This window comes from Marmota marmota, unplaced genomic scaffold (assembly GCF_001458135.2).
Source record: "Marmota marmota marmota unplaced genomic scaffold, marMar, whole genome shotgun sequence".
Classification (NCBI taxonomy): Eukaryota; Metazoa; Chordata; class Mammalia; order Rodentia; family Sciuridae; genus Marmota; species Marmota marmota.
The window spans coordinates 27,624,565-27,636,463 of NW_026000026.1; the positions used below are offsets into that span (position 1 = coordinate 27,624,565).

Genomic DNA, 11,899 nt, shown 5'->3' on the forward strand with positions numbered 1-11,899 from the left:
CCAGCCTCAGCAATAGTGAGGCACTAAGCCGCTCAGTGAGACCTTGTTTCTATATAAAATACAAAATAGGGCTGGGTATGTGGGTCAGTGGTGGCCAAGGGTCCCTGAGTTCAATCCCCAGTACCACCCCGCCTTCCCCAAAAAAAAAAAAAAAAAAGTTGAAAAGTGTTGCTTTGGGAGGTGGGAAATGGTGGGTGGTTAGGGAGATTCTGCTTTTCAAATGCAGAATTTATAGGACTATTTGACTCAAACTACATGTACATGGAACTTTGATAAAGGGAAAATGGACTTTAGATCATTAAACTAATCTTATAAGAGTAACACATCAAAAGACTATTCACATTAGTAGCACTAGAAAGAGAATTTTGTAATTTGCTGGATAAAAGACTGATGTTCAAAACTCAATGGCAATCCTATTCAGTAGTTAAAACCCACTGAAAAAAAATAACAATAATTTTAAGGTTTCATAAACTAGAAAGTATTAATTAAGCTAGAGTACTAATTAAAGATACAAAAACCACCTTATGGGTGAAAAAATAAAAAATCATAAATTAAAAGTCATCTAAAACTAAATATATACTTGATATATATAAGATCATATATAATAATATATATAAATGACACACACATATATATATCAATTTTCCCCAAATTAGTATAGAAATTCAATGCAATCAAATCATAATTCTAAGTGTCATGAAACCTGACAACATTATTCTAAAATGCTTTTGGGCTAAGAATAGCCATGAGAAATGTGAACAAGAAAAAGTAGAATGGTTTGCTTAAAAGAGCAAAATTTAAAGCTCTTCTAACACAGTGTAATGTTGACAGAGATGGACAAGGAGATTCATGGAATTAAGTGCTCATCAAAAGAAACTCAGATTTAGAGAAAATTGATATATGGCAAAGGTGGCAACAGATATATCACGGAGGATTGGAGAATTCATTCTTGTAGAAAAACGTTAGATCCCTACTGCCTGTGACTAATGCGTGCATACACACACACACACACACACACACACACACACACTCACCAGAAAAAAATATGGCTAGATTAAAGACAATATCAAAAGAGCATAACTGGAGCAAAGACTCTAAAATTTTATTTTGTATGACAAAAAACTCAAATCCTACCAACACTGTGACTTTGTGCGCTACACTAGAGGAACGAGAGGGACTCTTACATGTGCCCAAGGAAACAAACCTAAGAATGTCTGTACAGACAAGGTTATACCAGTAAAAACATTGACGATAGCTTCAATATCCATTTCAGAAGAATAGTCAATGAATTGTGCCTGTTCTGGCAACAGAAAACCACAGATCAGTGGACATTAATAACAGAGTTACATAAATCCACACAATGAATCCACAAACTGGGTTAAGAATAAAAATGCTGTGTGTGATAGACTAGCATCTAGGTAAAACTTAAAACATGCAAAATAACACTGTACATTGCTTAAGGATTTATATGTCTGTTGTAAAAATCATAAAATCAGGGAATGAACATCAAATTTAGGACAAAGTTTTTTTTAAAAAAAAGAAACTAAACAACATAATGGCAAAATGTTAATATTTTGTGAAGATAATATGGTAGGTCCAGGGATATTTTATATTTCATTTTTATACACTTGAGAACAGATAAATGTTTACTCAACAGACAGTAACTTCAAATTCTATATGTGTTAAAATCCTACTTTGTGGAAGCCCTGAGTCAAGGTGAAATCTCTGAATATTAAGGCTGCTCATGACCAAGGGCAGGGGGACATGTATTTTCTTGGTCAATTGGATCCTCTTGGATAGATGCAGAGTCAATCTGAAGTCCAGCTCATTAGGACTGAGCCTTTCCCAAGTCCCCTGACCCAAGTCCATCCCTGCCCAGCTCCAAAATTTTGAGGGAAGGAACATGGGAAGGTGTGCAGAGGGAGCATTCTGTGGCAGGGGTGGCAGAGGAAAGAGCGGGGCCTGAGGTCACTTCCGGGTCCTTGGAGCTGCTTCTGTCCATTTGGACCTGTCAGAGAGGGTAGATGGCAACGGATCAAAGAGGATGCAGGAGCTGTTGGTGGAAATCATTAATTCATCCGTTTGTTTGCTCATTATGTACTGAATCCACAAATATTTATTGAGCACCTACTATGTGGCAGGTACTCTGCTTGGCCTGAGTTCAGCTGCAGATCAGGAAAAAAGTCCCTACCAACTGCATCCCGACCCTTCTGTGGGTTCTGAACTCTCTCTCCCATGCCCTCCTTCATCATTGCTACCAGTCAGAACCTTCACATCTTTAGAGTATGTTCTATGAGTTGATGTACCGTCCTTCGAGAAAAGGAGGACAGTAAAACACATGTCCCTGCAATGACCCTCTCCATCCCCAAGAACCCAGCCAAGTGAAAGGAACAATGAGGGTGAGTCTGCTCTGGAAGGTCCAGACACACATTACCTAGAGGGTCACTGGCCTCTCTGCTGGATGCTGGGAATCGGGGCAAGTTCCTGTTGTCTATAGAAAGCTGAGTGGTGGCCGTACGAGGAACAGAGCAAGAGAAGCAAACAAGTGACGTCACTGCCTTTGTAACCTAACTCCTCAAATCCCTCTTGCTGTGGTAACAGGCAGAATTGGGGGCACTGTTGAGAGAACAAGGGCTACTTGTCCAGATGGTACCGGACAAGGTGCTTCAAGAGGCAGCCGTGCTTATCTTTTCTCTTTTTGTGGGGGGCTGGAAGGGGAGGGATCCCAGGGTTGCTCTACCACCAAGCTATATCCCCAGCCCTCTTTATTTTTTATTTTGAGGCAGGGTTTCTTTAAGCTCTTGAGGCTGGCCTCAACCTTGTGACCCTCTTGCCTCAGCCTCCTGAGTAGCAGAGATTACAGGTGTGGTGACACTATTTTCTGGTGATGTACCATGTAGGAGAGAGATGATGTTTGTCCAGCCTATGGCCACCAGACTTTCTGGAGTAGTGTCATGAGGGACAGAGGTGCTACATGGCAAAGCACTGTAAGGGACAGAGGTGCCATCTGTCTGGCCCATTGCCCCTTGACCTTCCTTATAGCATGTTTTTTTTCAATAAATCTCCTGTGTCACATGCCTTCTCTGGGTGCTTCCTTGGGTCTCTCAGACCCTCCCCCACTGCCCTGACATAACTGGGCCACGGACAGTTGAGTAGATTGTAGCAATATCTGCCTGGTTCATTTCAAAGATACAGCACATGAAAACTGAAATATATCACAGAGTATGGGGGACTCTCTGGAGATGGGGTCTTGACATTCATTGCACCCCCACACTCTGGACTCCCACCTCCAGGGTCCTAGAACATAACTTGAAAATCTTCCAACTCCAAGGCACTATACAATGCATGGTTAGTTGGAAGCCTCTGAGAATCCCAAAAGACATTTGGAGAAAATAAGGGAGTTTATGACCTTTTCTTGAGGCTGATCACATCTGTGGACACTCTTGTGGGCACCCTGTGTGACTGATATGGTTTAGATATGAGGTGACACCCAAATGCTCATGTGAGAGACGATGCAAGAAGGTTCAGAGGAGAAATGACTGGGTTAGGAGAGCCTTAGTCTAATTAGCGCATTAATCGACTTGAATGGATTATCTGGGTGATGACCGTAGGCAGATAGGTGTGGCTGGAGGAGGTGGGTCGCTGGTGGACATGCCTTGGTGTGTATATGAGGTCCCTGGGGAGCCAGGCTTAGTCTCTCTCTGCTTCTTGATTATCAAGTCCTGAGCCCCGTTCCTCCTCCACGCCTCTCTGCCAAGATGTTCTACCTCCCCTCAGGCCAAGAGCAACGGAGTCAGCCATCTCTGGACTGAGACCTCTGAAACCATGAGTCCCAAATAAACTCCTCCTCCTCTGAGATTGTTCTTGTCAAGTCTTTTGGACACAGCAGTGAAAAAGCTGACTAAAATGGTGACTTTGTACCCTTGCCCTGAATTTCTCCTGCTAGCCCATAACTGTGCCCCTGACCTGTCTCCCTGGGGACTAAGCCCACCCCCAAACTCACCTGTCACAGTTTCCACCGCCTACAGACGTAGGAGACCATGAAACTCACCAACAGCAGCACCTTGACACCCAAGAGGAAAGCCACAAAGGTAAGGGTGGACGTCCCTGGACCTAAACGCCACAAAGCACAAGAAGCCATTGAATGGTGCTCTGTGAGTCTGAATATCTCTGAGGTCAGGCAACCAGGAAGTTCCAGAGCCAGCAAGTTGTACCCAATTCCTCGTACCAAACCTGACAGTTTGCTCTCTTGGAAAGGAAAGGTGATTTTGACCTCTGAGGCTCACCTTGGATTTGGCCCAATAAATGCTGATTTGAGTATCTGACATCAACCAGTCAATGTGCCAGGCTCTCGGGGTACAAATCCAAGTTCAGTGCAAGCCATTGAGCCCTTGGGGTCATTTATCATACCATTTGCTATTATCATAGGAAGCTGGTCTCATCGGCAACATTTCATAGATGAGTGAACTGAGTCTCAGAGATCATTGACTCACTTGCCTACGTTTACACAGCTACCATCACTGGAAACCATTTAAAAATAATTCTACCCTAATTCAAGTAGTAATAATAGAAGCCGGCTTTATTGCAGACATTCGTGTAGATTATGCATATATTAACTTATTTAAACCTTGTAAGGACTCTGTGAATTAGGATGTTTCCTTAGGCCCTATCTACAGATGAGCAAACTGAGCCCAGAGGAGTCTATATCTGTGCAATAATTAATTGGAAGAGCTGGTTCTGTCATTGGAGCAGACATCATGCAGTGCCCAGGTGAGGTTGTTCAAGCAAGTCTTATAGAACAACGTCCAGCAAGCTCACCTCCATGTCAGATAGACTATTTTAACCAAGAGTCTTGCTGACAGCCAACTCAAAGTCACCAGTAAAAGAGCACTAACTTACACCCTCTCCAGGGTCTTTTTGCAAGGTTTTGCTGGAAGACCACTCTCTGCACAGAAATGAAAGAAACTTGCAGGATGGCCACAGCCAAAGGAAGCCACTGGCTAGAAACTGATTATTCTAGAAGTCAGACTTCTACTCTGACAAGACCTCAATGATGATCCAGCTCCATTTCCTCCCAGTGCCTTCTGGAATCCACTCCGGAGACAAAGGTGACCCAGTTGCCGGTAAGAGAAGAGGTTCACTGACCTGGGCTCCCAGAGGGCTCGCGTTTGGGATGGGACGCTGTGGACAGGATGAGGCTGGCCTGGACGGCAGGCTGTTGCTGGTGTTGCACCCTGCAGGTGACCAGCCACTCGGACCTCTGCCTCGACACGTTCACCAAGTGCAAGCTTTCCAAGGTGAAGGAGCCATCGCTGTTCAGCTTGGGCGTGGGCTGATCAGTCCTTTTGAGTGCGTGGCAGTGTTCCAGCCAGGTGAGGTGTGTCTCCTGGGGATAGAATCTCTGCACATGGCAGGTAACAGCCACCAAGCCGGAGGGAGTCGAAGACTGGGACATTGTCACTGTAGGGGGAACTGACAAAACCCAGAGAGAGTAGACAATTACCGTGGGAATTCCTCTGGCAGGTCCCTGGGGGTGGGGTCATTTGTCCAGGAGAAAGTCCTTGGGTGGTACAATTTGAAGGAGCTGAGAGCTTCCGATCCCAAAATTTCATTTCCTCATTCTCAACCTCCAAGATCTATCAAGTTCTATCAGTGATGCTGGGAATGGGTCAGGACTGCCACAGAGAAGGTCCTGAGTATTGGTAAATGGGTGGGTGCATGCATAAAAAAATGCATGACAGAATGGGTGTCTGAATGTGTGAGGGAATGCATGTTTGGATGGATGGATGGATGGAAGAAAGAAAGAATAAATGGTATTGGTGAAAGCCATTCCAATCTTTCTTTTCCACATTGGCCATTAAAGATGAAAAGATGAGGTATGAAAGTCACTTAAGAATCTACAAATCAGTCAACTCACTCTCTATGACTAGACAATTCTAAGATTTGAAGGTTCAGAGCCACTAGATGTCTTTGAGTCCAAGATACTAAGATTGTAATAGGAAGGAAATTCAGTTTGGGAAAGGAACTTGCTCAGGGTTATAGTTGGTACAGCTGGAATTACACCAGAGAAGGAGTGTTTTACCATTGTGCTATCCTGATGCCCAAACTATAACGCAATTAAGATTCTGATAATAGGATCTAAAGGCTTCTAGAATTTTTTTCCACCATATTTTCACCTATGCAATAGAAGGTATTCACAACAGGGAACCTTAGGCTATTCTGGAATCCGATAAAATATGACCCATCTCAGTAGATTTGGAATGCTCACCCAGCGCCATCCAACTGTGACAGGCTGGGTGTTGTAGATTAGGAACCTTGAGCTGCCACCAATAGCCAACATCACCTTGTGTGGTTCATTTTCCTGTGTTTCCAAGACTGAAATTTTGAAATTTCTAATACTCATGGGTCTATTTAAGACGGATGTCAGCTCTTGGTCTAGGGTAGAGAGTAAGTCCTTGGGTGGTACAATTTGAAGGAGCTGAGAGTGTCTGATCCCAAAATATCATTTCCTCATTCTCACCCTCCAAGACCTATCAAGTTCTATCAGTGATGCCGCTAATGGGTCACACAACCAAGGAAGACCCTGTCCTGAAGCTTACTATCTGCTCTGTGTCCCCATTTGGTGCTCAGGCCCAGCACAGGGACTCTCACCAAGCAAAGAGCAAGACTTGGGAGGGAAGCCCAGGATGTGAAGGTCTGGTGGTGTGGGTGGTACCCATGGGGAACAGGCTAGGGTGAGTGTCACCAAGCAACCCATTTCTTCTGGTGGCATGGTGTCCAGGGCATTTGGGGGAGGATAGAGGCCTGGACGCAGCTGAGGACACTGCTCCCGTGTACTGACTGGCTTTGTCTGAGGCAACGTCCGTGGGTGTTCTTATTTAATCCTCACAAAACCAAATGTGGTGAACACAGAAAGCCGCTTGATGTCGTGAAAAAAAGACAAAGAAAAACACACTTAGAAGGAGCCCATACAAAATCAGGCTCCCATTTCATAGAAATGGTCAAAAAGGAATTGGCTGAACTTCATCTTGAAAAACCACTTAAATTATAAAAATAATTTGTGTTTTAAATAAATATAGCATATCACTGCAACTATGCACCAACTCTCGAAGGAATAAGAAAACTGCTATAATGTCTTATCCAAAACTTAAACTAGAGGACCAACAAATCCTTCATTTCAAATTCACATTCACAGCACCATCATTATAAGATGATTTTGGAAAATGATTCGAAATGATTCGAGGGTTCTATCAGTTTTCAGAGGGGCCTCTTTTAATCAAAGCGTTCTCTCCCGAAGTGCCCACAGCACCATTATCATCAGAGACTTTCTTCTTCTTCTTCTTCTTCTTCTTTCATTTATAGCTTTGCCTGTGATCCCAGCACATCTCCAGGATCATTTGCGTCAAATTCTTGAAATACCACTTTTGTAGGATCTCCCAATTCACTGTGCCCTGGAAGTGGATTCTCTCTGCCTGGTACGGTCTGCTGTTGCCACACATCAATCAAGGCAGGGCTCACTTCCAGCAGGAGGGGCTTCCTGATGGTATGGTGTCCCGGGTGTGGGATCACACAGGTGTCAAGATGCCCACACTGCACAGTAAACTGCTTACCAGCCCCTCCAACTCACTGAGTCTCACAGCAGGACTCAGTCCACCCACCTCCACAAACTGCTGGCCTCTGGGTGGAGTTGTATCTCCAGCTCCCAAAACTCCTTCTCATGCCTCTGCCTGGGGTTTCTCTTTAACCAGGAAAAGCCACCTAGCCCACGAAGGCACGTCCCAGCCTCCTCTCCATCGCGGGACAGTTCTAGGCACAGTCTACACTGCTTCTCAGAGGGTCCCCAGTGGCACTGCCCTCCAGGCACCCACAGGAATATCTAGCCCAGTAACTCACCATTTCTCGCCTATTCTCCTAACCCATCTCTCTTCCCAACCCTCAGAATCACCTCCCAGCCCTCTGCCCCCAGATCTCAGATTCAGACTCTGCTTTCAGGGAAATCTAAAATAAAGACAACCACAGATAGAGATAATGTCCTTGAAACCCAACTCAAGAAAGGGGTGCGGCCACAGCTCATTTTAAAGGAAGCAGTCATTTGGGGACATTTGTATCTTCTGTGATTTTTGGTTCTCTGCACAATTGCCCTAGCTCCAGGAGATTATATAATAAGTACTCAGGTAAGAGGAGTCTCTAAAAGATCTTTTTCTGTCACTCAGCCAAAGACGGCAAAGCTGACAGAACATAGGAACAGCAGGCAAACCCGCAGCTGGTTAGGATGGCAGAGCCAGAAGCCTGTATTCATGCCCAAGGCTCCTCACTCACCAGCTTGGTAACCTCAGGGCACCCTCACTTCTTTGTTCCAGCCCAAGAAAATAAAAGAAAATTGGATTAAAAAAATTTTAGACCCATATCCAGGTAAGAGTTGGTCATCTAAAGACATCATATTCTAACAAATTTGTAAGTTTGCAAATCCCTTCAAATCCTCTTCCTATAAGGTGATAATAATAAAATTAAGTCCCCAGAAAATAAATAGATGTTCTGTCTCCATTCTACACATGAGAGGAGTGAGTTCTGAGTCCAGAGGATGTGTAAGTCAGCTGGATGCTCGTGCCTGGCTCGGCTCGCTGCAGGGGACCTTCCACCTTGTTAGAGGTGGTTAGCATCCTTCCTGCAAGGAGAGACTCCCAATAATTAAAAGCAACACCCATTGCCCCTTCTGAGAGGTTCCTGTGAATAAAGCACCCTGTGAAGTACTTTACAGGTGTTTCACAGAATTTCTGCCACAACCTAGTAAGACCATTAGCCAAAGAAGAAACTGATGCTCAGAGAAGTCCACAGCCCAACTCTGCCCTGACTCAGTCATCTGGCAAAGATAAAGACTTACTGCGAAGGTACTGGTCCAAGTTGATGGTTTTCTGGAACACCGTTGTCAGCTTGTGCTTGACGTGGCAGAGGACCTCAGAGTTCATGTCATCCAACTGCAGAGGGACGAGCACACTGCTGGTCACATTGTAGGTGTCTCCACTGGCGAGGATGACGGTCTTGGATTGGGGGAGCTCGTGCTTGTTTTTGAGCCAGGTCACGCTGACCTGACGGGTGTGTAGTCCAGAGGATGTGTACATCAGCTGGATGCTGGTGCCTGGCTCGGCACGCTGCAGGGGGCCTTCCACCTTGTTAGAGATGGTTAGCATCCTTCCTGCAAGGAGAGACTCCCGTGAGAGGGGCTCAGGTGCCTGAATCCCAGAGTGAAGGAGTCTTCTGCATCTCTGTGAAGAGGCCCATACTTCCTCTTCCATGAGGCTTAAAAGCTGCCTTTTGATAGGAGCTAGCCTCGGAGGCTGAGAGTGGAGGCCAGGCGAGGAATCCACAAGGGATCACGCAGGTGTAAAGAGGCCCACACTGCACAGAGGCCCACAAGGCACAGCAAACACCCACATCACACCCTGCCTACCAGCCCCTCCAACTCACTGAGTCCTCACAGCAGCCCAGTGGATACAGCTGTTACCATTCCCATTCTACAGATGAGGAAACCAAGGCCCAGACAAGCTAGGCAGCTTGTTCAAGATCCACAGCTCATCAGTGACAGAGCCAGAAGTTCTCAGCCAGCTAGTGTGGTCCCTGAGTCTATGTCCTCCATCCTCCCCTCAGTCCCTGAAAAGGTGAGACTCCTCTCACGGCTCCTGGGCAGGTCAAAGGAAGAGGTCAGGACCACAGGCTTTGGGTTTCTCAACTGCATTTGCATCCCCAACGCCTCCACAGGGTGAGGCTGAGCAACTCCACTCTCTGGCCTCAGTTTCCTCATCTGTAAAATGGGAGTGATTCTTAATTCTCAGAGTTAATCAATCAAGTAAAGGAGCTAGCATAGAATACGTGCACAGTAATCACTCTATAAGTGGCAACTAGCAGAGTAGCATGTACTGTAAGTGGGCATCTGAGGAATTGTTATTGATAATCATATTTTTAATGTGAACAGAGAAAGAAAAGGCTCAGAGTAGGTCTTGACTCGCCCAAAAGCTTCACAGCAAACAGAACTGACATTGCAACCCAACAGAGCTGCCTCTACTTCTCCACAATTGGCTATTAACCGATGGCCTTTAATAGTGCCCGGGGTTCTGCCCCGCTCTGGGTTGCAGATGCAAACAACCATTGCAGATCCCTGACCATGTGCTGCTTGGTCCAGATGCCACACAGGAGTCAGGGAAAGGAATCCTCAGCAGGTCTCCACCAGGCAGGGACAACAATTGTTACTGCACAATGAGGATACTCGGAAAGGAACCACGCTTTGCCTGAGATCACAGGAATGGGCAGTGGCAGCCCTGCAAGGGGACACTGATCTGTCTGCTTCCAAAGTTCTGCCACTTCCAAAAATAAGAGCCAATCCCTGCCCCCAGGATGCAGAGAAGGTGAACCCAATAGAACTCAGGCTACTGGTTTCTAGAAGCCCCAGAGTTTAAGTATGCATTGTGGGAACCAAGGGGTACAGGCAGACGTGACAGTTCAGAAGAAGTGAACATCAGAAATAGAGTATTTTAAATGGAGAGTTGAAAAGAGATTTAAGACAACACTGAAGCTGGCATTCTCAGCCAGGAGAGAGGAGAAAAGTATAGGAAAATCATATTTACGAATAGACTAACCTAAACCAGCACTAACCTAAGGCTCTCCCAGACCTGGGTCCCTCTACTGCCCATCAGAGGATCAGATTTCCTAGTGAGGCTCCCAGAATACTGAGAGTGCTCTGTGAGCTGAACCAAGCAGGAACGGTTGACAGCGTGGGAGCTACAAGGATACCGCCTTAAGGAACGAGATTTGGGGGAGGTTTGCAGAAGTAAAAGGTGTGTTCGTGCCAAGTAGAGAGAGGCCTGAATCCAGGCGAGGAAGGGGCTGCCCTTCCCGCTGCAGACCCTGGGGGACCACGCAGCTGCACAAGGCAGGGGTGTGATCAAAGTGATGGTCTCAGGGGCTTTGCCTTGCCGCAGTGGGACAGATATACCGTACACAGGTGAAGGAGAAAAAATTAGGAAAAAACTCAGTGAGTCAATAAAAAATAATAATAATGCAACTCTTTTCCCATCAGAAAGGACCATTTTGGAATTTTTCACCCAGACCTGAGTATTACTAGTGGGTGAACCTTTCCTTATGTCTGCAGGGCATCCAAAAAGGGGGGCAGGGCACAGAGAAATTTACAGGTGGGTTTATTGCCCTGGAGAATTCTCGAAGCAGGCCCAGAAAAGCCAATCCTGCCAGGGAGAGAGAAAGCTGGTGGAAGCCTGCTCGGTGGAGAGGGGCTGGCTTCCCGCAGCGCCCTCCGCTCTGCCCTGTTCCCTGCCTGGGCTGCAGGGCGCAGCACCCAATAGGCAGCTCCGCTGTGGGGATGGTCTTTTCCCACCCGGTGAGGCTCGGCAGAGCTGTGAGCCCATTCGCTGGCTCGGCCCTGGCCCCAGGCCTGGTCCATCATCACACCACCCCCTCACCAAGCCCGCGCCCCAGTCAGCCCCCTCCAGGCCAGTAGTCCTTCTCCCAGGCCATTTCTAGCCGGACCCAGGAAACCCTGCTCGCGCCGCTTTGACTCTGAACTGAGCGGGCAGCGACACCTGGTGGAAGAAATGGTGTAAAGCCACAAAGAGTGAAAAATAGGGAGCAGAAACTGGGTTAGGTGTGGAGGAGACAGGATGAGGAGAGAGAAAGGAGGGAGAGGGAGATTCATACTGTCTCCAGGTGAGAACCTAAGGGACACTCTTTCCCAGCGAAGGGGGTCAAGAATTCCTAGCCTCTCTTTAAAATTGACTTCTGGAAATTTCCAACAGAATCGGGGATCTGGAGCCCAGAGATCTGCCATCTCCGGCCTTCCTTCCTTCCTTCCTTCCTTCCTTCCTTCCTTCCTTCCTTCCTTCCTTCCTTCCTT

At 46.5% G+C, this 11,899-nt stretch overlaps 1 protein-coding gene across 1 annotated transcript in view; it reads right to left on the reverse strand.

Moving 5' to 3' along the window:
* Positions 1-1,088: 1,088 nt before the first annotated feature.
* The window catches only part of LOC107143342 (signal-regulatory protein beta-1-like), a 13,925-nt gene continuing 3,114 nt past the window's right edge, over positions 1,089-11,899 (reverse strand). The window contains exons 4-7 of the mRNA XM_048811202.1: positions 8,882-9,193; positions 5,146-5,472; positions 4,004-4,113; positions 1,089-2,008 (exon numbers count right to left, since the gene is read on the reverse strand). Coding sequence (XP_048667159.1) covers positions 4,007-4,113; positions 5,146-5,472; positions 8,882-9,193 — 746 coding nt within the window. The 3' untranslated portion in view covers positions 1,089-2,008; positions 4,004-4,006. The remainder of the gene's footprint in view (positions 2,009-4,003; positions 4,114-5,145; positions 5,473-8,881; positions 9,194-11,899) is intronic.